The 27,273-nt window shown below is 40.3% G+C and overlaps 1 protein-coding gene across 19 annotated transcripts in view; it reads left to right on the top strand.

Annotated features, from left to right (window-relative positions):
* Positions 1 to 27,273, top strand: part of ULK4 (unc-51 like kinase 4) — a 659,217-nt gene that overhangs the window by 407,931 nt on the left and 224,013 nt on the right. For all 19 annotated transcript variants that reach the window (XM_058288214.2, XM_058288209.2, XM_058288208.2 and 16 more), the window contains one exon: positions 799 to 904. In XM_058288214.2, the coding sequence (XP_058144197.1) occupies positions 799 to 904 (106 nt within the window). The remainder of the gene's footprint in view (positions 1 to 798; positions 905 to 27,273) is intronic.

The raw sequence follows: 27,273 nt of genomic DNA, 5'->3' as shown, positions 1-27,273 counted from the left end.
CTAAGTTTGTACCCTTGGCATTTCACTTGCCTTACCCTGGTCACTGCTCTGAAGGGAAACTTGTCTTTATTTTTGTATTATTTGAAATTTTATCATTTTAATTGCAATGTGTATTGCTTGTTTCCATTTTTAAAAATTCAGAGGATGGAAAAAGGAAACAAAACCAAAACAAGTTATTTTTGAGATCCTTTAAAATTTACAAAGAAACCATCTTATTTGTTTTTATAATGAAATTAAGACTGAAGAATTACTGGTTTTCTCATTCTCTTTAGGACTTAAGTTGTTCCCTGCTGTATGAATGTTATGTGTTGAGGAAATAAAAATTCACTCTTCTAGGTTCCAAATAGAGTTTATTGCCCTGAAGCAGTGATGCAGTGATGCACCTCTATCACACCGTAAATGCAGAAGACTTAAGTGAGAAAATATCAGTATCAGGAAGCTCTTGAAACTGCAGAAAATACTTCTTTGCTCAAACAATCTGTGCTCTCCAATCTCTTTTGAAGTATGGTCTCCCAAATGCTGTGGACCGAATTTCCAGTCCCTCTAACTCCTTTCTCACAGGTGTACAGCGTGGTGGGCCAGGTGGTTGACCCCTGGGTCGGTGCCTGGGGCTGCCTGCAGCATCTCCCTTCCCTGCTGGGGAGTGCCTTAGCAGGGCAGAGGGTTTGCCCCATTACGGAGCAAAAAGGTGATTGCTTAACCTGGGTGAAGTATGCAAGGATGAGGTCATTTGCTCATTTGACTTAAAAAGATGTAGTTGTATTTCTGTGCAGTCATGATAGAAATCATCTCTTGCAGGAGCATCAGGAGAGCATTCTGGGTAACACCATGCAAAGTGTGATCGCGTTGCTGAACAATCTGGTTGCCTGCAAAGATTCGAATATGAAGCTACTCTATGAGCAAGGTAAACGCTTCTTAGACTTAGTCTCTGATTCTGCTGCGTGCTGACTACTCGTGAGTTTCCTCATCTCCTGTAGCAGGAAGTCAAGAAGTACCATTTGAAGTTGATGAGTTAAAACAGATATGGTGCATGTAGTAAAGCTTTTAAAATACACTAATCTTAAATGCACAGCTCAATTAAGTTTTGTCTATGTGAGTACCAACAAGATGTAAAACATTTCCAGCACCCCAGAAGGTTCCCTCTTACTTCTTCCCAGTTAGTATCCCCAGAGGTAACCACTGATCTGACTTTTATCCTCATAGAGTAGTGTTGCCTGTTGTTGAAGTTCACATTAATGGAATCATATGTTATGCACTCTTTTGTGTCTGGCTTATTTTGCTCAACTTAATTTCTGTGAGATTCACCATTTTGTTATGTTTGTCAGTAGTTTATCTTTTCAATTTCTGTCATATCCCACTATACAAATACACAAAATTTATTTGTTAAAAAAAAAAAAAGATATGAAAGTATCTGTAAATAATAATGAAAGTACCAGCAAAAATTGGAAGTGGGTTGGATAGGGATAGTTTCCTTGAGCTAATTCATCCTCTTTCATGGCCTGTAGTCAATAGGCACTGCTTCAAGGTCATAAACCAAGAAGTACAAATGTTAACATAGTACTGGGACGTGCTACTGACGATTGAAATACAGATAATCATGTTCTTGGTGAATAAAAAAGGTTTTACTACTTCTTCTTCAAAAAAGATAGTTTCTTATTTCCCTTATGATTTCCTCTTTAACTCATTGGTTGTTTGAGTAGATTGTTTAAAATAAAAATTTAAAAAACTAAAAACAGAGTTAAAGCACCTTGGAAAATGGAACTCTGCATGGGCTAGAGGCAGCTGTACATTTCTCCTTACACCCATTGATACTATTACAAGTTTTTAAACCATGTGCATGTACTACTGTTATATCAACCAAATAAAAGCTTTCATTTGAATTATGCATGGAAATTAGTCTCGGATAGAATCCATCACTGAATACAATTGTCACTGTCTGATTTTTTTCCCTAAATAATTTATAGTTCTGCTTTTATGTGGTCCTTACACTTAAATGTTGGTAATATTTTCCCCTTCTCTTTATTCTCCTTAAAAATAAAAATATGCACTTCTAAATGTAATAAATATTGCCAACAATTGTAGGACCTTAGTATAAACATAACTTTTTTATTCTTTTATACAGCAGCATCCTATTCTGTTTCATGGGTATAGCATAATAATTTATTAAACCTGTGCACAAATGATATATGTGACTTACTGAATAACCTGATACCAACATTCAGCAAGACTGTCTATAAGAAAAATTCCTGGCGTTGGAATGGCTGAATCAAAGGGCGTATACATTTAGAATTTTTATAGCTATTTCCACATTGTTCTACGTGATGTTCACCAAAGCACATGAAATGTGTTTTTCCTTTCCCTCATTAATACCATGTGTTATCAAACTTTTACACTTTTGTTAGTCTGATAAGTTAAAAAAGAGATCTCACTCTAGATTTAGTTTGCACTTCTCTTTTGAGAGAGATTGAGAATCTTTAAATAGATTTTAGAACTGTTTGTATTTCTTTTTATGATATCTACTATTTCATATCTTATGCCCATATTTCTATTGGATTGTTAATTTGTTCCTTATTGATTTCTGTGATGTGTCTCCATATAGACCTAAGGAGATTAGCTCATTTTGATAACAAGTTGCAAATATTTTTGCACCATTTTTCACTTTGCTCATGATTGTTTTTACCATGTGAAATTTTTTGTTATGTTTGTTTTGTTTTATATATTTGAATTTTACATATATTTCTTTTATACGATCTGAATTTTGAATTAGTTAGAAAGGCCATACCCACTCCAGGGTTATAAAGAAATTAATGTTTTCTTTATTTTTTACCTTTAAGCCTTTGACCCATTTTAATTTATTGTGGTATAAGGTATAAGATATGGTTCCACTTATTTTGTCTGAATGGTTAACCAATTGTCCCAAACTATATTTTCCCCATTGTTTTGAAATGCCATTTTGATCGCATGCTAAATCCTACATTTCATATTTAATTTCATTGTTGGTTGTCAGTTCATGCACAACAGCACACTTTTAAAAAAAATTTATTGAAGTATATCACTCATCCATAAACATACATAACAATAAGTGTATAGTAATAGTTGTGAACTTACAAAACAAATATAACATCATACGGGACTCTCATACCTCACCCTACCACCAATACCTTGCATTGTTTTTAAACCTTTTTAACTAATGATTAAAGAGCATTGTCAAAATATTACTAACCAAAGTATTTTTCCCCCAACCCACCCTATTATTATTATCTTTATATTATTTATATATGAACATACATAAACGTTAAGTGTATAGTAAAAGCTGTGAACTTACAAAGCAAGCATGCATAACATTGTATCAACACCTTGCATTGTTGTGAGACATTTGTCACAAATTATGAAAGAATATTGCAAAAAACTTACTACTAATTATAGTCCTTATCTCACATTTGGTGTATTTTTCCCCCAGCCCACCCTATTATTATTTTTTAAAATATATATTTTTTGATAGAAGTTGTAAACTTATAAAACAATCAGGCACATGTGCAGAATTCCCAAACAACACCCCTCTATCAACACACCACACTGTGGTGGAACATTTGTTACAGATGAGATAATATCATCTAATTGTTACCACATCCATAGTACAACAGCACACTTTTAATTGTTGAAGCTTTATGTTTTAATGTCCAGTATGAGTTGCCTTCCTTTCTTTGTTCTTTTTCCAGAGTTTTCTTGGCTATTCTTGTTTATTTTTCCATACATACTTCAGCATGAGCCTGCCAAGATAAAAACAGTGAAAATTAGTGGTGTATTTTGTGTGTGTGTGTGTGTGTTGTAGTTATATTGAATTTATAAATTAATTGAAAATTGACATTTTCATGAGGCTTCAGATTTAAGAGCATGTTACATTTTCCCATTTGTTGAAAACCTTTTTTGTGCCCTTCAGAAATGTTTTTGTGTTTCCTTTATGTAGGACCTGTGTGTTTCTTGCAAAGTTTACCTCCCACCAAGGTATTTTTATCCTTTTGTGTCCTGTTAGAAATGAGATCTTTTCTGCCATTATATCGTCCAATTTGTCTTTTAAAATGCATGTTTGAAAGTTTTTGATTTCTGTATAATATCTTTCTAAGTTAATTCTCTTCTTGTTTTCACTACTAGTAGTTTTCAGATGATTCCCATAGTTTTCCAGAGATGTAATCATATCACATAGTGATAATTTTAACTTTTATAACTCTACTTTGTTACTTTGTTTAATTGCAAGATTCAAAGAAGATGGGATAGTGACTATCTTGGTCTTGCCTCAGAATCTTCTTTACTGGTTAGGAAAGTACCCATCTATTCTAATTTTCTTTGTTTTCTTTTGTAATCAATGGTAGATAATGACTTTTGTAAAATGCCTTTTGGGTATCTGAGGAAGCAATCAAATATTTTTTCCTTGGATCTATTGATGTAATGGATTATATTTAATAGACTGTGTGATATTGAACCATCCTAGCATTTGAGTCAATAACCACACTTAATCATGATGTATTATTATTTTATTGTGCTATTGCATTTCTTTGCTAGTATTTACTTAGGATTTTCCCATTGTTATTCATATGCATGATTGGTCTGGGGTTTGTTTTGGGAAGGGAAAATATATTCTTTGTCAGGTTTTGGTGTTAACATTATATTTTTTGAAAGGGATGTTATTTTCCTGTTTCTGTAACAATTCTGTTATCATTGGAATTATCTGCTCTTGAAAAGTTTGGTAGAATAATCCCTGTGAGACAATTTGGCTGGTGCTTTCTTGGGGCACATTCTCCATTTTTGATGTCTTTCTCTATTTTACAGTGATAATGAATCTTTCTTACATTTAAGAATCTCTTTTAGAGTCAGTTTTGGTAAATCATATTTTTGTAGGACGTTTTCATTTCATATACATCTTTCAAATTTGCATAGAATTAAACAAAATAGATCTTGTAATTCTTTTACTTTCCCAATCTTGGTGGTTATCTCCCCATCACTACTTATTATGTCATACATTTACATTTTTGCATTATTAGTAGTTTAGATAGTGGTTTTACTATCATTATATATATATTTATATAACATTTGGGGATTTATTCTACTTTTTAAAAAACTCAGTTTCTACTTTGATCTATTAATTCCTTGTGTTTTCCTTGAGTTTGTGTTATTGTTTTTTTTCTAGCTTTTAAAAATATAAGAGGTTCCCAAATATTCCTCACCCCCTCCCCCCATTCCTCCCACATCAACAACTTCTTTCATCATTGTGGCACATTCATTGCCTTTGGTGAATACATTTTGGAGCACTGCTGCACCTCTTGGATTATAGTTTACATTGTAGTTTATACTCTCCCCTAGTCCATTCACTGGGTTATGGCAGGATGTATAATGTCCAGCATCTGTCCCTGCAGTATCATTTATGACAACTCCAAGTCCTGAAAATGCCCCCACATCTCATCTCTTCTTCCCTCTCCCTGCCCTCAGCAACTACCATGGCCACTTTCTCCAGGTCAATGCTACAGTTTCTTCCTTTACTAGTCACAATAGTTCTATAGTAGAATACCAGTAAGTTCACTATAATCCTTATTTTATTCCTCCATCCTGTGGAACCCCGTTTGGTGATGTCCACTCCATCTCTATATCAAGAGGGGTCTTAGATCCCACATGGTTGATAGATGCAGTTCTCCTGCTTGAAGTTGCAGGCACTCTCAGTTCCCTGGTGTGGTGGTTGACCATCTTCACCTCCCTGTTAGCAGACCTGTGCAGTCCAACAAACTGGAGAGTAGGAGCTGCAACTCTGCTGAGGCTCAGGGCCCAGGTGGCACAAGGGAAGTCCAGAGATTGAAGTCTCCTGGGTATACACCAACCCCAGTACCAACCACAGGTTCAGTAAAAGTGACAGAAGAGGCATGTGTAGAATGGTCACATCTGAGTCTAACTCCATCACACTCAGGAACACAAATCCAAAATAGGGCCCACTGGCAAGGCACTGAACTCCAGAGCCAATTGCACTGATTGTAGAACCTGTGTGTCTCTGTAGCGCTCAGGAGCACCAGTACCTGGGATTGTATCTACTTTGGCTGTCTCTGGGGTCCCGCTGAGTCATGCATAAGCGCGACCCCTCTGATGACCTCCTGACTCTTCTTTTGAAGTCTCTTAGCCATTTATACTCATTTGTCTTTACCATTTCCCCCTTTAGTTCAAGGTCTTTTTCTAGTTGCATCACCAGTTAATGATTGGTAGTAATCTCTTGGCACCCAGGAGGCTCATCCTTGGGAGTCATGTCCCACAGTGGGGGGAAGGTAATGCGTTTACATCCTGAGTTTGGCTTAGACAGTAGCTCCATTTGAGCAACATGGAGGCTCTCAGGAGGTAACTCTTAGGCATCCTGCAGCTCTAGGCCTAGTTCAAATTTCAGGCAAACAGGCTCATAAGCATAGTCATTAGTATCAAGGGCTCATCATTGGAGCATTCTTCTTCTCTGGTCTTTGTTCTTGCACTTGCGGATTGTTGCTGTTCCATTGGGGAATGTGACAGAGCTTCCCTGGCTATGAACTCAGCACTCCCTAGTTGTTGTTTATAACTGTAACTACTATGAAAATACCCAATTCTAATACAAGAAGGAGTTGATTGCATAGATGGCTGATTACATCTACAATCATCCAAGGAGATTGCTGTCAGGTGACATTTTATCCAATCAGTCAAGTGCCTTAGAAGAGAAAGTGATTTCAGCATTGAGAGAGAAATTTCCAGCTCAACTTCGGTCAGCCATTGTCTCCTGGGAACTCATCAGGGACCTTCATCGGAGCCCCTGGTCTGTAGCCTGTCTGTGTGGAATTTGGCCTTGTGCATCCCAGTGGTAGCGTGAGAGGATTTTATAAAATTGCATAGTATTTACAGATATCTCCTATTGGCTCTTTTTCCCTAGAGAACCCTGACTAATATACTCATCTAAGTGTGATAGTCAGGAAAATTGAAGATAAAATCTTGAAAGTATTTAGAGAAAAATGGCACCAAAGGATGTGAACAATACAAATGATGCTGACCTTCACTGGAAGTAGTTGAGACCAGAAGAGTAGAAAAACCCCTTTTGAGTGCTGAAAGAAAAAAACTGTCAATCTAGACTTAAGAGTCAGTGAAAAATAGGGACAGTTTCAGATAAATGAATAAAGAATTTGTTACCAGCAGACCTGCTTTAGCAGAAATGCTAAAGTAAGTTTTTCAGGCTAAATGGGAGTGCTACCAGATGGAACTCAGATCTCTAGAAAGGAATAAAGTGCATGGAAAAGATAAATTTGTGAGTAAATACAAAAGGGTGTATTTCCCCCATCTCTGAATTTCTTTAAAAGAAAATGGATTAAGAGGACTTCCAGAATGGTGAAGGGAGGACTTCCACAAATCCGCCTCTGCATAAAAACAACAAAAACACTGGCAAAATTGTGAAAAGCAATTTCTAGAACTCTGGAAATTACCAAAGGCTTTCAACAATCTGAGTGTTTATTCCAGAAAAAACTGCTGGTGAAGATCAGCAGGGTTTGTGTCACTGTAACTTAGTTCTCTGCCTCTCTTCCTAGCCACGTGGTAGTCTTGAAAATTACCAGCCTTGCAAGCACACTGAAACTCAAGAGGCATGCAGCTCTTTGATTTGGGATTTGGAACTCCTCAGAAATCCCTTTTGTGGAGTATCACAACTGTTTGCCCTATCCCACAGCCACCTGAAAAAGTCCTATTCATGGATTTGTTTTCATTATTTGAACTGGCTCAGAAATTGTCTTCAGAAAAAAAACCTGTTCCTAGGGCATTTGTTGAAAAAAATAATTGGCAGTATTTGAACATCACAACTTCCTGAGGGAGGCTGAGATACCAGTTAGGGCAAACAAGAGCCTGGCCAAACACTTAAAAGGAAAATCTGGGGAATGAGATAGTCATGGAAGGCTCTGAGAAATTCTGATATGTTCCTGGGGAGTCTACAAGGCTGGCACTCATGGACACAGCAGGCACTGATCCATAGTGATGCCGAAATCTTGGTGAGCACATCATCCCAGTTCTCTTGCACAAGGAACAAAAAGTTTTCCTTGATTTGGGCCTAGTTCTCTTCTCTGTGAATGATTCTCTGTTGCTCTCTGTCATCTCAATCTTTCTTCATTTAATAAGAAATGGCCCATATTTTCAGCTGATTAGCTTTCTGAGCTTAATTCCTATCCATTAACTTTGGGGAACCTGGAGCTATTTTTATGCTAAAAGGAGTTGTCCCTGTCTCTTTTAGTCCAAGCTGAAAATGCTTCTGATAGTACAATTCTATTTAAAACTTTTTGAGTTTCCTGTAAATCTTAACTGAGGTTCATTCCACTAAATAATATGCCCACCCACAATTCCTTCAAAATATGATCCTTTGTAATCTGGGCTAAGAATCAGGATACTGAAGAATAATACCCCTGTCATTCTTAGTAGCCTTATTGACTAGTTGAGGGAGTGGATGTGGGGTGAGATGCCTGGAAATGATATTACAGAGGTTTACAGTTGCTTGTCTGTGAAAGCATGGGATCATACGGCAAGATTGGGATGGAAGACAAACTCCTGGAAGACAGGAATTTAAGGAATTGAAATATCAGACATGGAAGGAGTTTACACACAAAATTATTCATGAATTTGTATTCTTTTTATAGAGTCTCTCCTCCCTATTGTTGCCCAAACTTTGTGAACATCAATCCTTATGAAAACCTGGATCCATTCCAGATTTAGTGGAGTGAGGTCGAAACCAAAAAATTAGGTCTGAGCAGTGTTAGAGTAACAGTGAGCTTCAGGGAAGAGGTGGGGCGGGTTGTGATTTGGTGGTCTGAGGCTGATGGCAACTGGGGAAGAGAGAGGAAGTTGGAGGTCCAGATTAAGGAGATTCATTAAGCTATAGCCTTCTGGTTGGCTACTTACGTTTATAAATAAAGATTTATTGGAACTTAGACATGTCCATTCATTGCTTATTGTCTGACTAGTTTTGTATTGCAATGGCAGAGTTGACAAATTGAGACAAGGCCACAGGGCCCACAAAGTATAAATATGGCCCTGTAAGGAAAAGTTGGCCAATCCCTGCTCTAGAAACAGCAGTGTGTTACCCCAGTTCCAGGCCCAGTGGTACAAGCAGAGTGGGGAAAATTACTTACTAGTTGACAGAGATGCAGAGGAGACACAGCCCTAAGAGAGGCAGGTTTCCAGGAGAGCAGGAAGGTAAATGGAACGTAGAGGTGTTGACAGTCTGAGGGTGTTGCCGACCACTGCTTTGAAGCTCCAGAAGTCGAGGTGGGAGGGTTCAGCTGGGCAGGGGGTGGTGTTTAAAGGAGATGTGTAAGTCTTCTCATTGTTGGGACTGCGGCAGCTGGAGGAAGGACCTGGGCATCCCAAGGTCCTGGGACAGCAGAAGTAGAGCCAAAGGCGCTGTGACTCAGGTGGCCTTTCCAGGAGAATGTGGAGCTGAAGAAATCTCCCCTGGTCCCTGTGGGTGGAGGTTGGAGATTAGGGCTGAGGCCAGGAGGCCCTTGTTCTCTGAAGAACAGTCTGATTCCAGGCGTCAGAGCCAAATACCTTTTTAGCATCTAGGCCTAACTTCTTGTCACACTCTGCTGCTCTCAAAGTTCCCTGCCTACTAACTGTGTGGGAGTAGTTTTCCAAAGTTGGGTAAAGATCACGTAGATACTTGTTAACCCAAAATTTTAAGATTCAGTGGAGGCTGGCCACATGAAGAGGTGTAGACATCCTGGTGCTGCGTGGGCTTTGAGGGCAGGTGGTGGTTCCGAGTGCAGGTTTTGCCTTGATCACTTCTGGCTCATTCATTGGCTTATATGTTCAGTGCATTTCATATAGAATTAAATTCCTTATCTCAGAGTAATTTTTAATGATCCTTTAGAAACTTCCCTAATATAAGTGAATAGTAATGTGGATACAGAAGGAGAGATGATTTTTCTCTGCCTTTAAGTGCTTCACTTGACCATCGTATGAGGCCAATGTCAAAATGAGTTTTACTGTCTCTGAAATTGGTATGTCTTAAAACTACCTCTCTCCGTCTGTATCAGTCGTCCTGACATGGTTATTGCTGGCAGAACATGCATGTAGAATCTTGCAGAATGGTTGTGCACCCTGGGAGCCGGCCAGAGGCCTTGGGAGAATATGCTGGGGCAGAATTCTCCTGCACGGTGCTCGCCACGGAACAGAAGGTGTGGAGCAGCAGGCTCATCGATGGTTCTGAAATGGAAAATAGGAAGAAGCAGGCCCTGAATGGGAAGACAGTTTTCGAATGTCTTAATCTATTTTTCTTATATTTGTCCTTTTTTATGTACGTATGAAGGCAACATTAGAGAAAAGCCCTATCAAAAAAAGTCTCAAAGTGCACTTTCAAGAAGTACATGAGAAGTTTTAAGTGGGAAAGCATGTGATGGTGTAATTGGCAGCATTTTTTTCTTTCTAGGTGATACATAAGGAAATGGGATACCTTACGATAAATGGCCTGTTAGAATCAATGAAGTGTGGTGGGTAATATACATGAGAACCTCAGCAGAGTGTCTGCCCCCTGGTAGGTATGCCACAAAGTATACAGAAACCCTGAGGCCCAGAAAACTGCCTAAACCAGTATTTATTCAAGAGACCAGAAAATCACTTGGAGAACTGTTTGGACTTTAAGAATGAAGAAAGCACACATAATAGCTCTCTCAGATTTCTTTACTTTTAAGAATGACTTTCAAAATAACGTTGGACAGCAAGAGTTGGCAAACTTTTTCTCTGAAGGACCAGGTATTAAGTATTTTAAGCTTGCTGTTACTCAGTTCAGCCATCATAGCATGAAAGCGGCTACAGACAGTCCACAGACAAGTGGCCATGGCTGTGCACCAGTAAAATTTTATTTATGAAACCAGATGACCAGTCCTGTTGTAATTAACTCAAACTTTCTCAAAAGTTCACAAATCAAGGTATGTGTATTATTTAGCTATTAAACTGTGATGCAATTCAAGAATGAACAGAGACTTCATATAAAAATTAATATCTTAAGGATGAGACTACCACCTTCTCAACAGTATGAAGAAAAAGAGGAAAATATGCACTAAGGGTTTCATCTAAAAACTGTGAGAAGGTTACTATGTCAGTTAGATTTTGCTAGATAAAAAACCACCCCAAAACTAAATGCATGAAAATGGAATCGTCTATGTGCTCGAGTCAGTGTGGGTTGCCGGCACGGGCTGCTGCTTGGCCCTCAGTAGGGTTGATGCCACCTCCATGTGGCTCTGAATGCTGCGTTCACAGAAACGGCCTTGGCCTGGGATGCTCGTGTTACTCCATCACGAGTAAAGTAAGTCATGCCCTGAACCCGGGCTGGTTCAGGGAGTGCGGAAGAGACTACACCTCTTGACTGGAGGAGTGCAGAGAATTTATAGCCTTCAGTGCATAGGAATTTATAGTCAGACCTTTACAGACATCATGACCGGAGCATCAGGCTTAGGGGCTCACAAACCTTTTCTGTAAAGGGCCACATAGTTTAGGTTTTGGGCCATATAGTCTCTGCTGTAACTACTCAGCTCTGCTGTGGCAGCACGAAAACAGCCACAGCTGACATGGAAATGAATGAGTGTGACTGTAGTCCAATAAAACTTTATTTACTCAAACAGGTAGTTTGCCTACCCCTGACCTAGCTGATTGTTCATTCAGTCAGCAGATATTTATTGGACACTTAACTACATGCCAGGCATTATCCTAGGTGCAAGGAATATAGCAATAAAAACTGAGAAAAATACCTGCCGTCATGAAGCTTACATTCTGGCAGAAATAATAATAAACGAAATAAACAAGTTTCTGTTAGATAATATTAGATGTTAGCTGATGATAAATGCTGAGGGAAAAGAATAAAGGAAAGAAAGGGAAATGAAGTATCAGGGTGGGAGTGGGGACTGAAATTCTACTTTTTGGGTAGCCAGGGCAGGGTCCCTGGAAAGTGATTGTAAGGCAGGGCTGAAGAAAGCGGGGGAGCAAGCCATGCAGACGCCTTAAGGAGGGTGATCTATGCAGAGAAGAGCATGTGCCAAGCCAGGGGGGGCCTGCCTGGCACGTCTCAGAGCATCAGGGGAACCAGTGTGGCCGCAGGATAGTAAACGAGGGCCAGAGCAGCAGGAGAAATCCGGGGTGTGGTTGGTGAGTTCAGGGATCACCGGGTCATTTTTGTCAGAAGCTCTCAGAGCATTAGGTCACCTGGGAGCCTGAGTGCAGTTTGGAGCTCTTCTGAGGATTATGCCATTGGTTGGTAACGATGTGGCTACGTATAAAGAATAGACCAGTGGCTTGGAAGTCAGACTTGAGAGTGGGTCCCGGAGCTGCCCTGATGATGCTGATCACAGTTGAGGTTAGAAAACTTTACTGCAGTTGACTCAGCTCCTACCGAGAGCTTGAATCTCCTGTATACTCTCACCTTGAGAGATTTCTGTTCTAATGGGTCTGGAAAGAGAAAACCCTTTTTTACACAAGGCAGCACATCCCATCTTTGAAAAAATTCTAATTGTTATTAAGTATTTCTTTATGCTGAACCGAAATTGGCTCCTCCATAATTTCTACTCTATTTGATTCTGGTGTTTTCTCCTCTGGAAATAGACACATTTGTTGTTTCAGTTTACCTGTAAGAGGAATAAAATGCCTTACAGCATTGAGTGTGCAAGTAAAGTTTGTATTTATAGTTTGTCACACTTGTTGTTTTATAATATCTTACCTTTAAGATTCTAGAAATATTTCATTGATTTTTAGCTAGCTATTGATGAGAAACATTTCTTCTGCCCTGTTTTGACTGCTCCCTAGTTAACATATCTGCCAAAATGTTTCGTGTTCCATTATTTTGATATTCATTATACTTCATCCAATTTTGAGGAGAATGTATTCAGTTAATACTAATTCTAGCTGGTGTTTATTTCTAATAGCCATTTTTGAATTACAGACCTCTCCAAACTCCATGAATTAAAGTCATCTGTTATTTTAGCTTATGTAAATGTATATTGACTGGGGGCTTATCTCTAGTCTGGGCTGTTAAAACCTTTCTTTAAGAATTGCTAAGAAGAGTATGTGGCTCAGGTGACAGGGCATCTGCTTACTGTATGGAAGGACCTGGCTTCGATCCCTGGGGCCTCCTGGTGGAAAAAAAGAAGAGAAAGCGTGCCTGCACGGTGAGCCAGTGCCTGTGCGGTGAGCCTAGTACCCACTGGTGAGCCAGTGCCCGCACAAGTAAGTCACAGCAAAATTATGACACAATGAGAGAGACGAAGGGGAGAGTCAAGGTGGAGCACAGCAGAGACCAGGAACTGAGGTGGTGCAGCTGACAGGGAACCTCTCTCCACATCAGAGGTCCCCAGGATCCAATCCCAGTGAATCCTAGAGAAGAAAGACGAGAAAAGAAGACAAAAAGAGAAATAGATACAGAAGATCACACAGTGAATGGATATATAGAGCAAACACAGCAGGGCAGGGGAGGGGAAGAAATTAAAAAAAACCAGTTACCTAAATTGAGGTGCCTTATGTGGAGAAGCTCCAAGAATCTCTCCTTGTTCTCCTTGGGCCACTAGGCTAGCATAGCCCAGATGTGTACTTCTCACAGCAATGGTAGTGACGCTGGGTAGTAAGATAGGGAATCAATAGATGGATCTAGAACGTGGCAAAGAGTCCACGTGGACATCAATATCTTCAAGATGGCTGCTGGAAGACACCCCCCCACCCCCATCCCCCACCCCCCACCCCCCCCTACACACACGATTCTGCCATCCAGAACAAGATTTCCCCTGGAAGCCAGGAGAAGCCCTGAATATTCCCCCAAGGACTTTATCATTGGGCCCTCCTGGAGGATTGATGGGTGGGGTAATCAATCAGAACAGCGAGCAGCTGGAACTCCTCCCCTGCCATTAGCAAAGGGCATAATAATTAATGGTTTAAAAAGTAAACACAAAGACCTCTTGCTCTCTTGCCTTTGCCTTGTCCTGGTGCTGGTCCATGTGCCTATTCCTGCCTTCCATACCCTGTTCTTGCCTTGTCTCCCTGCATGGATCAACACTCAAGTAAAACCTGGGCATTTATCATCTATAATGGGAAATTGTAGTCTGTAAACCAGCAGCTTTATCACTCTTCAGCTCCTTCCACTCTACCTGGGACCCATGATCTGTTATTTTCTCCCATTTATCTTCTCTCCTTACCTTAATAAATTACTGGCCTAACTTACCCGATGTGCTCTTGAAATTCACTTCTGCAGCATGGTCAAGAACCTAGCCAAGATCCAGTTATAGTAGAGGCACAAGAGAGTGAGCAGAAAAGTGCAAGCATTTGTTGAGGCTCGTGTTTGCGTCACATCTTAACATCCCACTGACCCAAGTGAGTGACGTGCCTGAGCTCAGCCTCAAGGAACAGAAAAATTTCTCTGCCTTTTGATGGGAGAAATTACAAAAGTCATGCAGAAGACATGGATACAAGGATGAGGGTAGAATTAGGACTGTTAAGGCAGCTACCAGACAGGATTTGAGAGGGTGTTAAATTAAGTCGATTGCTTAAATACAATACCAAGAAAATAAAAATGTTTGAGACCAGTAGGTGAGCAAATGAGAGCTCCCACTGGAAAGCCCCTTGCCCTGAATACAGGTCCACAGGTATCTTGGGCTGAAGGTGACCTGCTCTGATACTCACTACCTGCTGAGAGCAGTTAGGAAGGGCAGGGCCTCAGCGGTTTCTGGACAGAGCAAAGGAACCCCCCTTGATGACTCCCAGCAAAGAGGCGGGCACTGAAGCAAACCAGTAGAGATGTTTGAATGTCTGTTGGGTGAAATTCTAAAGGTTGATAGGGACCCCACAGAGAATAAGCTCTAGTTTCCAAGCAGACAAGGCTCTGCCCTTGGCAGGATGTCTGTCCAGAGGCTTCACGACTTGAGACAAGTCTCTGTGAAGAGGCTTAGGTGTGAGGAGTAGCCTGGAGTGGAGACCGCAGAGCCCTCCAGAGCTGTGACCTGACTGGTGTAAAGTTGTGTTCTGGTAGTGTAGTTTTGATTCTGGATGAAGTCCTGATCCTTAAGTGGTTTCACTGGCCATGGTCTGTGCCGCCAACTGACCAGCTATCCCAGTCTTTCGGACAGGGGCCCAGTGTGACCCTCTGCCTATCTTGGCTCAGCTTCCTCAGGGGCCCCAGCATTTTGCCTCAGTCCTCTGAACCCCCATCTTTCTGAATGCCCTTTTCTCCCCAAGAGTGGTTGTTAAATGCTCCTTGCCTGGAGTTGCAGTGACAAGGCAGGAAACTTTTCCTTTAAGGATTAAGTTTTTTTTAAAGTTGCTCAAGATTGTTCTAGAAAAACACTTCATTCTTTTGTATTTACTAAAGTCTCAATTGTTTAATGTATACATTTTTTATTGAGATATAATTCACATCATAAAATTCAGCATTTTATATTATGTAGTTTAGTGGTTTTTAGTATGTTTATAAGCTTGTGCAACCGTCACCACTCTCTAATCAGTAGGACGTTGCATCCCTGCCCCTTTGGTGGGTGGGGACTCACAGAGAAAAGACATGGCAAAGGACAGAGTTGGAAATTTTTGAGCTGGAGCCTGGGAAGTAAACACACTGAGAAGCAGATATGCCAGAGACCCCAAGAAGAGAGAAAAGCTGTTTAACTGATAATCTATAGCTGGCCTTGTGGAGAGAGCAGAGTAGCTGAGCCTGGAGAGAAACAAGCCCCTGGAAGAGAGGAAACAGGAAGCTTGACCCCTTGCAGGTGTTGGCAGTCATCTTGTTCTAACACATGGCAATAGACTTTGGTGAGGGAAGTAGCTTGTGCTTTATGGCCTGGTAACTGTAAGCTTCTGCTGCAACTAAATACTCTTTATAAAAACCAACCGATTTCTGGTATTTTGCATCAGCACCCTTTTTGCTGACTAATGCACTTGGTTAAAGGTAGACTTGGGTGACTCTTTAGAGAATGAGAAGAAAGGATCTCAACTGAAATTTTAGGACACATCTTTCTTGGACAGGTACACACAATTTTTAATATTGCACATGAGAATGAGACAAAACTGGGTATTTGGAAAATCCTTCATATAATTTTTTACATACACAACAGTATTAGCTCTTCATGGAATCAGGTGGTACCAGGCAAGGTCACCTTTTAGTTTGCATTGCTACAAAGTGTATCTTTTCATTTCAGGTCTTTTTTTTGCCATGTAGATTAACCAACAGTCTGTACTTAATGTGTCAATGGAAAAGCCTTTCCCTTTTTTCTTGGTTTCCTACTTGTAATAACGCTTGTTTCATCTAAGTGCTATGTAGTTGAATGAATTGTTAGAGACTTTTGAAACCCATCAGGAAAGATGCTATAGTTAACAAAAATGGTCCTTACAAGTAGGCTATAAAATTAATTCTTTATATATAAATGTCTGTATATAAATTTCTGTTTATAAATTCAGGTATACAGTTATACATAGATTCTAACAGAAACCTTAAAAAATACTGACCTGAGAAGGTAGGAATTGGGAGAATGGTTTCAGGGAGTAGGAGTGTTGAGGGCCTCCAGCTTGGACCATCTGAGTCTGCTCCGCCTGGGGACCAGCCTGCCTTCGAGCTGTGGCCAGTCTCCTGTCTTACCAAGTTGGTTATAGGCCCTCTCTCCGAGGGAGCATACAGTCTGGCTTTTTCTTCCATAAAATGTAAAATGTAGAGATCTGACTCAATAAGCAACAACCCCCCATCCCCCTACCTCCTGGCCCCTGGTAACCTACATATAATTGCAAATTTCCCATTTTAACCTCATTCCAAGTTCAAATTTCCATGGTGTTAATTATATTCACAGTGTTGTTGCTCTATCGCCTCATACAGAATCTCTGTCCTCTTAAAGCATCAACTCCCCATTCCCTACCCCACTCCCGTCCCTGCTAACCTGTATTCTAGTTTCTGACTCTATGAATTTTCCAATTATTTCATGTTAGTGAGATCATAAAATAATTGTTTTTTTGTGTCTGCTTTGTTTCACTTAACATGATGTCTTCAAGGTTCATCCATGTTGTAGCCTGTATCGGAATTTTGTTCCTATTTATGGTTGAATAATATTGTGTTGTATGTATATACCACATTTTAAAAATCCATCAGTTAATGGATATTTGGGTTGTTTCCACTTTTGGGCTATTGTGAGTAGTACACATATAAACATCTGTGGACAAGTGTGAACATAAGCTTGCTTTCTTTTGGGTATATGCCTAGGAGTGGAATTGCTGGGTTATATGGTAACTATATTTACTATTGTGAAGAACTGCCACACCATTTTCCAAAATGACTACAGCATTTTACTTTTCCATGAACAATGTATAAGGGTTCTAATTTCGCCACACCCTTGCCAACATTTATCTGTCTTTTTGCCATAGCCATCCTAATAGTGTGAGGTGGTATCTTGTTGTGGTTTTGGTTTGCTTTTCCCTGATAGCTAATGATGTTGAGCGTCTTTTCATAGCTTATTGGCCATTTGTATATCTTTGGAGAAATGTCTATGTATGTCTTTTGACAATTTTTAATTGGATTATTTGTCTATTATTGAATTGTAAGGATTCTTTGCTTTAATTATGTTTTTTATTTTTTTTAAAGATTTATTTTTATTTATTTAATTCCCCTCCCCTCCCCCGGTTGTCTGTTTCCTGTGTCTTTTTGCTGTGTCTTGTTTCTTTGTCCGCTTCTGTTGTCATCAGCGGCAGGGGAAGTGTGGGCGGCGCCATTCCTCGGCAGGCTGCTCCCTCCTTCGCGCTGGGCGGCTCTCCTTATGGGCGCACTCCTTGCGCATGGGGCTCCCCTACGCGGGGGACACCCCTGTGTGGCAGGGCACTCCTTGCGCGCATCAGCACTGCGCACGGGCCAGCTCCACACGGGTCAAGGAGGCCCGGGGCTTGAACCACGGGCCTCCCATGTGGTAGACGGACGCCCTAACCACTGGGCCAAAGTCCGTTTCCCTTAATTATGTTTTAAATGTTTTAATTTTTATTATTGTCTACTAGGAATTTCAGAGCTGATTTGTGGGCACTAACATTGGGGACAAGAGATGTTGAAGTGGGAGGTAAGAAGAGGATTTTCTGGTCCATATTTAACACAGCGACATATTGCTTATTTTGGGAGTAAATCTTATGTTACTCCCTATGCTGGCTTTCTACCACTTTGGGATCCAAGAGTAGAATCTCTAACAGCATACAGCCCCATTTCCCGAGCTTTTGGATCCAAGAGTAGAATCTCTAACAGCATACAGCCCTGTTTCACGAGCTTCATGGCAAACTAGTTCTCCCTTTGCTGCCTGTGTTGGAGCCACATTCACCGTATTTGTCTCCTTTCACGTGCTGGGCCTTTCCACCACACGCCTTCCCCATCCTTCCCACCTCATCATTCTTCCAGCGCTTTCCACAAATTTAATTATAATAGAAATGATAACATTAATTGTTCAGTGCCATGTCACCTGCTAGAATGAAAGCTCCAAGAAGATAGGAGGCTGTCTGTCCCATTCTCAGGTGACTCCCTGCACAGTTCCTCGTGAGCATAAGGGTTCAGCACATATCCTCTGAGTGAGTGATAGCGGACACCTAACCCGGTGCTTGCGATCCATCTCTAGACTACAGCTCTGTGTCCGCAGCCCCAGAAGGCCCTTACCCGTGCACCATCTGACTGTGACGGCATCAGTAGTGATGCGCGTCATGCCTTTCTTCCCGCACAAGCATTTATTGAGAAGCCAAACTGCACGAGATGGTTATGTGCTGGACTCTTTGAAGGCCACCAGAACGAATCAAGTGTGAGTGCTGCCGTTTTGTGAGTACTTGTTAATTTTGCATCAGTTTTCAGCTCTTCCCTCAATGACAAGGGCAAAATTTTTTAGGCCCTCGCCAACTGAACTCCCGGAGCAGACGCTGTGGCTGTGGCTGTGGCTGTGGCTGTGGCTGTGGCTGTGGCTGTGGCTGTGGCTGTGGCTGTGGCTGTGGCTGTGGCTGTGGCTGTGGCTGTGGCTGTGGCTGTGGGGCCCGGGGCATTACTAGCAGAGACGGAGATGGTGATGTTGGATGTAGTAGCCCAACTTCTGGGAATGGCAAACTTTCAAGCAATATTCTCAGTTTTGCTTCTTTCATTTTGTCTGAAATTAATTTTGAGGTATGGAGAACAATGTGTTCATTAAATAGAATTGTCATTTTCTTCTTTCTTTAATATTTCATTTAGATAAAATGACCTGTAGGTCTTCCCAAGTCTCCTCAGAAGTGTTCAGTTACATTTCTTAATGTCTGAAATTCTGCAGTATCAAAGCCATGTTATCAGGTATCATAAAAGTTTTTTCAATATAAAAGAGAAGAGGAAGGCATTTAACAAGCTCTTTACTACATCAGATATAAAAAACATGTTAAAAATAGGAAGGAAGACCATAGAACAGAAAGTACAATTCTAGAATATGTCATGGAGGAGCACACCATGAGCTGTGCCTTCTACATATCACAAAGAGCTGCTGAAATGTCTTTTAAGTTAGCTTCCAAAGAAGAAGATGTAAGTACCTTTAAGGAAGAATTTAAGAAGTCAGCTGTGAAAGAAAGACACTAACATGGTATACTAATTGAAATAGGCTAGGCTTGAATCTTGACTCTTAATCTCTCTAAGGATAATGGTACCTATTTAATACATTGATTTTGAGGATTAAATGGTAGTACATGTAAATATTTCATGCATAATTGTAAAATTAGCATAAATAGTTACAAATAACGAAAAATAGCTCTTAGCGTAGTCCTCACATAGGACCATGTAAGGAGATCATTGGAGAGAGACAAGTTGTGTTAGTTTGCCAGATCCACTGTGACAGCTATCTCACAATGGGTTGGCTTAAACAACTAGATTTTAGTGACTTGTGGTTTCAGAGGCCAAGTGTCCACAAGGCCGTGCTTTTTCCTGCAGTCTGTAGCATTCTAGTGATGGTTTGCCAGTGTTTGGGACTCACTGATTTGCATCTCTGCCTCTGTCACGTGGAGATGGCTTTGTCTCCTCCAGTGGCTTTCTCTAACTGGTTGCACCTGAATTTCCTCTCTTTCGAAGGCCTCCAGCAATATGGATCAGAATCACCTTGATGGATTAAGAACATATCTTCTGTGGGGAACATGACTTAGTCCCCAAGACGAGTGAAGCCCAAGATAAGTGATTAGATTCTAAGACAGAACCCAGCCATTTTAAAGAAGTTAAACTTTATCATCCCCACTAGGTTATCATACATAGTACTGAAAGAACCCCAAATATGATCTTAGAGCCACTGTTTTTAAGAAATTACAAAGAGATAGGGATGCCTAAGAATTTGGAATGGAAAATATCCCATTTTCAAAATAGAAAAGGGAGATGTGGCAGTTTGATATTATTAATTAATTCCAGAAAGAAATACTAATTGTGTGTGTAGACTGGTCTGTTCCTCTGGGCATATTAGATTGTATTAGCCTCAGAGGTTTCACTTTTATATTATTAAATCAAGATTGGGACTTTTATTTGACCATGTCATTAAGGTAACTCAGTTTGAGTCCCTGTCTGCAGCTAGCCTATAGCTGTGGGCTATATAAACAGATGCTCAATCAAAGACAGGGGAGTAAATACATGGAGAAGGAGAACACAGGGTTTAGTTTTTATGCTGGATCCCTGAGTGAGAGCTGAACCATTTACCTGATAGCTTACAGCTGGCCTTCTGGAGAGAGCAGAGCAGTTGAGCCCTGGAGGAGAGACAAGTCTTATGCTAGCCTGCAGCTGAGATTGAAAGAAGCTGGGCCAGTGGAGCCTTAAGAGGAAGAAGGAAGGCTGAACCTTTGCAGATGTTGCCCACCATCTTGTGGCAACAGACGTGGGTGAGGAGGTACCTCTTATAATACCTTGAGTTGGACTCTTTAGGTCCTTGTGACTGTAAGCTTCTACCCCAAATAAATTCCCTTTATAAAAGATAAGAGATTTCTGGTACTTTGCATCAGCACACCTTTGGCTGACTAACACAGGAGAGATTTCAGAACTACAGATAAGTAAACCTATCTAGACAAAATGAGCATGCTGTTAATTTTTGAGAATCTGAAAAAGGAGGTAGGGAAACCCTGAGACCATTTCTGAGAGGCACTGATGGAGATGAGATTTGGGTGATAGAAAATCATGAACTCTAAGATCGTAAAATCAGAAATATTATGAACTTTTGGCTACAAAGACAAAATTTGAAAATGCTTTTTAGTATATGCGTACTTTGCAAGATAGTAAATAAGATTTTGAAGCAACTACTTGAAATGCAGGGTCAGAAGAGCCTCAGAAGTGTCCCTATCAAATATGATCTAGGTAAAAGAAATAAAAGAAAAAGAAAGTTCCCATTTTACCAATTTAAAATAAGTAAAACATTACCAATTTCTAAATTATATCAGGATATACTCTGTGTTTTATAGTTAGGGTTTTTGTTAATTTGCACTGATCCTTGTGACGCCGTTTGCCCCACATGTTCATACATGCTTCAAATTCAAATTCTCTACCACACTCAGTTTCAGGAAGGGGCAACTGTATGGTGTCCCGAACCTGGGACTTCTTGAGTTTAATTCTGGGTGAAACACTTTAAAAGAGACATTGCAAATAAAACTAGAAGCTGCTAAGGCATCCTTCACGGTGAAGCAAATGGAAACCATTTCTCTTGAGGAGTGGTGGAAGATGCCGGAGATGTTTGGCTCATAGGGCAGAGGCCTGACCAGAGCTCCGAGGATTTTTCCACAGATGTCTGCCTGTCCTGTGGAGTAGGGAGGAGGTTGACATGGTGGGCCCCTCCAAAAGGCAGGCAGTGCCTTGAGTCCTGGATGGTTCCCAGGAAGCTACTTCCTCTGCAGCCCACTGAGGACCTTCTCAGCCATTTGAAGACGGCTGTGGAGAGGTCATCTTCTGGATTAGTGAGTGCTTGGCACCAGGAAGGTCCCCAACACTCTCACGAGGAGGCTGGATGGGAGGAGATTCCAGAGAAGGCAGGAATTTGGCTTGTGCCTCTAGAGCCCCAGTGCGAGGAATCTGTGATCCTTATTCTTAAAATGTTTGCAAAGCATTCCTGCAGTCTCCAAGATGAAGAGCAGGGGGAGAAGTTAATGTAATGAAAGAAAGCTGTTAAAATGTAAATTGTTTTCTCTGTAGTGTTTTCAGAAAGTGCTGAAATATACATTCACTTTTATTTCCATATGTCTAGGCTGCTGATTTGCAGGATCTAAAGATGGAAATGTGGAGTCAAGCAGGTTATACCCGTACAAAGAGAGACGGTGAACATCTGGCTCTTTTTCCTTTAAATGATATAATCAGTGCTGCACATTGTCTCTAATGCCTTCTCTTTTATATCCTTAGTTTTAGAGGAAAAAAAGCTAATATCGGCCAGCAATTATTACAGCACCTTGCTGCCACATTCAGCAAATAGGGCACTTAGAGCGAGGAGAATTATTAATGGTATTAGAACAGTAATAAAACTTTATAGAGGAGTTTAATAACTCATTTACAGATCATGAAACAAAGCTAATAGTCCACCTTCATGGTTGAAGTATTCTATTTGTCTCGTGGTCTGTTGCTTTGACTTTTAGTCAAATGTCAAGAGTTTACTTAGATTTCAAATGTCTTTATGTGTATCTTATCACTAAAGCCTCTCAAATTTTCCACACTTGAAAAACGAGTCTGCAAAGGACAATGATGTAGCAGTAACATTTTAAATAAAAAGTAAGGTATCAGCTCTTTCTACTCAGAGAGATATAAATGAGTGGTTGGCAAACAATGAAATAATCTTCTGTCTATTTAAGTATCAAACTTTGAATTTAATTCATCCAGTCTTTTTCTCTAGGTGTCTTTCAGTTATTAGCTATAAATGGCCAAATAAACTGTAAACCATTTATCTCCCATTAAGTTACAATCTCCACCCTAATTGAGTCCTTCTCGACATCAGCCTCTGTCCCTCTCTCCTTCCTAATAGCTCTCTCACTCTGCACGTGCCCAAAGAGCCCCTTTCCTACTGAGACACTCTAAATTGGAGTTCTGTTTCCTTCAGCTTCATTCGACAAACCTTTTCTTGAATCATAGCATTTTTAGAGTAGGAAGATCCTTTATTCAAGCCCCTCGCTGTACGGGTGATGAAAGGGAGGTTGACAAAGTGTGGAAATTGGCCAGGGTCCTGGCTGGAAGGTGGCTGAGTATGTTAGGAACAACCTTTCTGTGCTTTCAACCATCCAATCAGACAATGTTAGAAACTCTTTCAAATATTCTTTTTCAAAATGTTCTCTCTGTGGACATGAACATTTTCACTCAATGTTAAAACTTTCCCTTGGGACAGATAATGCATGTATGTGTGTGTCTCTGTGTGTGTGTAAAAGTACCTGGTAGATAGCATATCGACAATGTTTGCCATTGTACAGAGTCTCAGCAGATATGTAATAGTTGTCTTTTTGTAGGTAAAAACCACATGTCATCTTTAAGTTTATCAACTCTTTTAAGACCTTTGCTGTGAGGTAAGCAGTGAATCCGTGTTTTCTGATCACTCCATATCTCGTTGCAAAATACTGTAAAGATTTTCCTGTATTTTAAAGAGCTTGTTTTTATATAACTTACTACATCCCTGGCTTACTCGTTAAGAGCAGGCACCCTAGTCAGATGGCCTGGGTTCAAGTCCTGACTCTTCAGTGTATATATATCCACTGTGACTGTGGGCAAGTTCCCTAACTACTCTGTGCCTCCATGGCCTCCGCCGTAGCAGTAGATCTAATTATAACACCCAATGTAACAGTGGGTTGTGAAGATAACATGAGAATGAATGCAAAGAGGTCTGAATATTGTGTTGCTCAAATTTGGGGCTCCGTAAATGTTATACACACATACACAGTCATGTGTTTATGTGTGTCTGCTTAATTGTTTTCCTTCTAACACATTGCATGTGTCTGCCCATCATTGACCTTGCTGTGGTAGTTTGCTTATAAATGATGCTGGGAACAAATTTTGCTTGTGTGGTTATCTTTACAACTTAACTGAAGATTCTTTTTAAAAAATTATTTTTTTTAAGATTTATTTTTATTTATTTCTCTCCCCCCCAGTTGTCTGCTCTCTGTGTCCATTTGCTGTGTGTTCTTCTGTGTCCACTTGCACCCTTGGTGGCGCTGGGAAACTGCATCTCTTCTTTGTTGCATCATCTTGCTGCACCAGCTCTCTGTGCATGTGGCACCACTCTTAGGCAGGCTGTGCTTTTTTCACACAGGGTGGCTCTCCTTGCACGTGGGGCACCGTCATGTGGGGATGCCCCTGCATGGCGCAGCACTCCTTGCACGCGGCAGCTCTGTGTGTAGGCCAGCTCACCACATGTGTCAGGAGGTCCTGAGTGTCGAACCCTGGACCCTCCCATTCGATAGGTGGATGCTCTATCAGTTGAGCCATGTGCAGTTCCCTATTATTTATTTTTAATTCAAGCTAAAGTGACTATTCTAGTAGTTTCATTTGCATAGATTTTAATAAAAAAATTTTTTATTAAATAAATTATTTATGGTCAAGATGTCTTAACCAGCACATATTTTCTTTAGTGATTCTCAGAAAAAGTAATTGAGTATTTCTTGGTAGGACAGAATCTGAAATATCATAAGTGGAGTTCCTTTTGAAATAGCTATTCTTTGATCTAACTTCTTACAATACATGATTTGTTCTAATACTTGCTGCTTTAAATTTTCAGCAATATTTTCTAAAAATTTCCCATGATGACTGTTGATAAAAATTGAGTTTTTTTGTTGTTGTTAGATATTAAACTATGCTTTTTGCTTTGGGAGGGAAAGTGTTTCCAAATAGTTTAAGGTTTCTGACTTTTAATGTAAATGACAAAACTTCATAGGGCCTTCTGAATATCATTAATTTTCATAAAATTTTGAAAAGTCCTGGATTGAGAATCACATGAAGTATAGAGGTTCAATTTTCTAGGATAATTACTTAGTTTTAAAATTTATTTTTAATCATCATGGCTTCATAGCATTTCTAGTTAACATATTAAAGCAAAAAACATAGCACAGTTCATTTTAATAGTCATTTTCATAATTTTAATTTTTTTGGGGTGACTTCAGATCTGATTATCTTACTGTTTTTTTTTCTTCCCCACCCCCACCGTGCTGTTTTTGCTGTCTGTGTTCCTTTGCTGTGTGATCTTCTGTGTCTATTTCTCTTTTTGTCTTCTCATCTTTCTCCTCTAGGAGTCACTGTGATTGGATCCTGGGGACCTCTGATGCGAAGAGAGCTCCTTGTCAATTGTGCCACCTCAGCCTGGTCTCCGCTGCACTTCACTTTGACTCTCCCCTTCATCTCTCTTTTGTTGTGTCATCATGCTGCATGACTCACTTGTGTGGGCACTGGCTCACCACGCGGGTACTCGTGTGGGTACTGGGCTTGCCACATGGGCACTCAGCTTGCCATATGGCATCCATGCGGGCACTTGGCTTGCTGCGTGAGCACTGGCTCACCACACAGGCATGCTTTTTCTTCTTCTGTTTCACTAGGAGGCCCCAGGGATCGAACCTGGATCCTCCAGTGTGATAGGCGGAGGCCTTTTCACTAGAGCCACATCTGCTTCCCCATCTTACTGTTTTTAGTGTCATAACATGACTAGCATAAAAATTGTAGGGATCAGAATCAGCTCATATTTTTGTTTGCTTGTGTTTATGTCATTAGCATTACCTTTAATTCCACTTTCTTTGTGGGAATCTTTATAGGGCACTTTTCTACTTTTTTATTAATTTAGTTCAAACTAGATAAAATATCAGTGCACATGTAATCAAGGGCACATGACCTTCTATAGTTATCATCTCTGAGCCATGCTGCCTCCACCCTTCCCTTTGATACCTGAGCACCACTCAGTCTTTAAAGGAAAGATTCCAGAAAGGAAGCAGAAGAAAGGAAGACAAGAAGGAAAATGATGAAAATTCAGGTTTGATAAATCTGCTGCCATGAGGCTCAAAACTTAGAAAAGAATATCTGATAAATAATTGTTGACTTTCCTTTCCTCCTCCAGTGTGTAATTGTGTTATTTCTACACTTAGGAATCCTGTCTAACCATTCATTCAGTTTGATATGATCTCAAGCAGTTGTCTCCAGGACCTGAAGATGGCTGGGGGGTTAGAGACAGCAGCCTGGCATGCCTTCTCCTTGGTGTCTACATTGGTGTGTTGGAGGCCTGAAGCTCTCTGCTCTCTCATTCTCCCTCCATACTAGTTAACGTGGGTGAGATAAAAAAAGTCAGTGTGCTCTCTAAAGTAACATTGTGTTAATGTATACACAAGTTATATGAGACAAGAGGTTCTAATTTAGTTGTTTTATATTTTTGTTTTGTTTCTGCTATAAGGATACTTAATGACACTTCAGAAAAGGCATTTGACAAAATATAGCACCTATTTATAATTAAGAAACTATTGGCAAACTTAGAAGGGAATTTCCTTAATGTGATAAAGAATATCTTCCAAAGAACTAAAGCAAATGTCATATTTAATAGTGGAATATTGAAAGATTCCTTCTGAGATTTGGAACAAGACAAAGATGTCCACCATCACCATTTTTATTCACAATTGTATTAGAGGTTCTAGCCAATGCAATAAGATAAGAAAAAAAACACGCATAATAATTGGAAAGGAAGAAATAAAACTCCCATTATTTTCTGTCAGTATAATTTTTATACCTAGAAAATGTCAAAGCATTTTCTAGGTATCGAAATGCAAAATATTGAAATTAATAATTGAATTTAGCAAAGTCACCAGGGACAAGATCTATATAAAAAACAATCAGGGAAGCAAATTTGGCTGAACTGATAGTGTCTGCCTACCATATGGGAGGCCCAGGGTTCAAACCCAGGGTCTCCTGACCTGTGTGGCTAGCTGGCCCACACACAGTGCTGATGCGCACAAGGAGTTCTGTGTCATGCAGGGGTGTCCCCCGCATAGGGGAGCCTCACACACAAGGAATGCACCCCGTAAGGAGAGCTGCCCTGTGCAAAAACAGCGCAGCCTACCCAGAAGTGGCGCTGCACACATAGAGGGCTGACGCAGCAAGATGATGCAACAAATAAAGAGACACAGATTCCTGGTGCTGTTGACAAGAATGCAAGCAGACACAGAAGAACACACAGCGAATGGACACAGAAAGTAGACAAGAGGTGGGTGGGAGGGGGAAGGAAGGGGAAAGAAGGAAATTTAAAAAATCTTTAAAAAAACAAAACAAAAATCAGCTCTCTACCAACCATAAACAATTTTAAA

The sequence above is a fragment of the Dasypus novemcinctus genome, chromosome 26 (assembly GCF_030445035.2).
Source record: "Dasypus novemcinctus isolate mDasNov1 chromosome 26, mDasNov1.1.hap2, whole genome shotgun sequence".
Lineage (NCBI taxonomy): Eukaryota > Metazoa > Chordata > Mammalia > Cingulata > Dasypodidae > Dasypus > Dasypus novemcinctus.
Note: the sequence above shows the minus strand (reverse complement) of the source record. Positions and strands in the feature narration are given on the sequence as shown.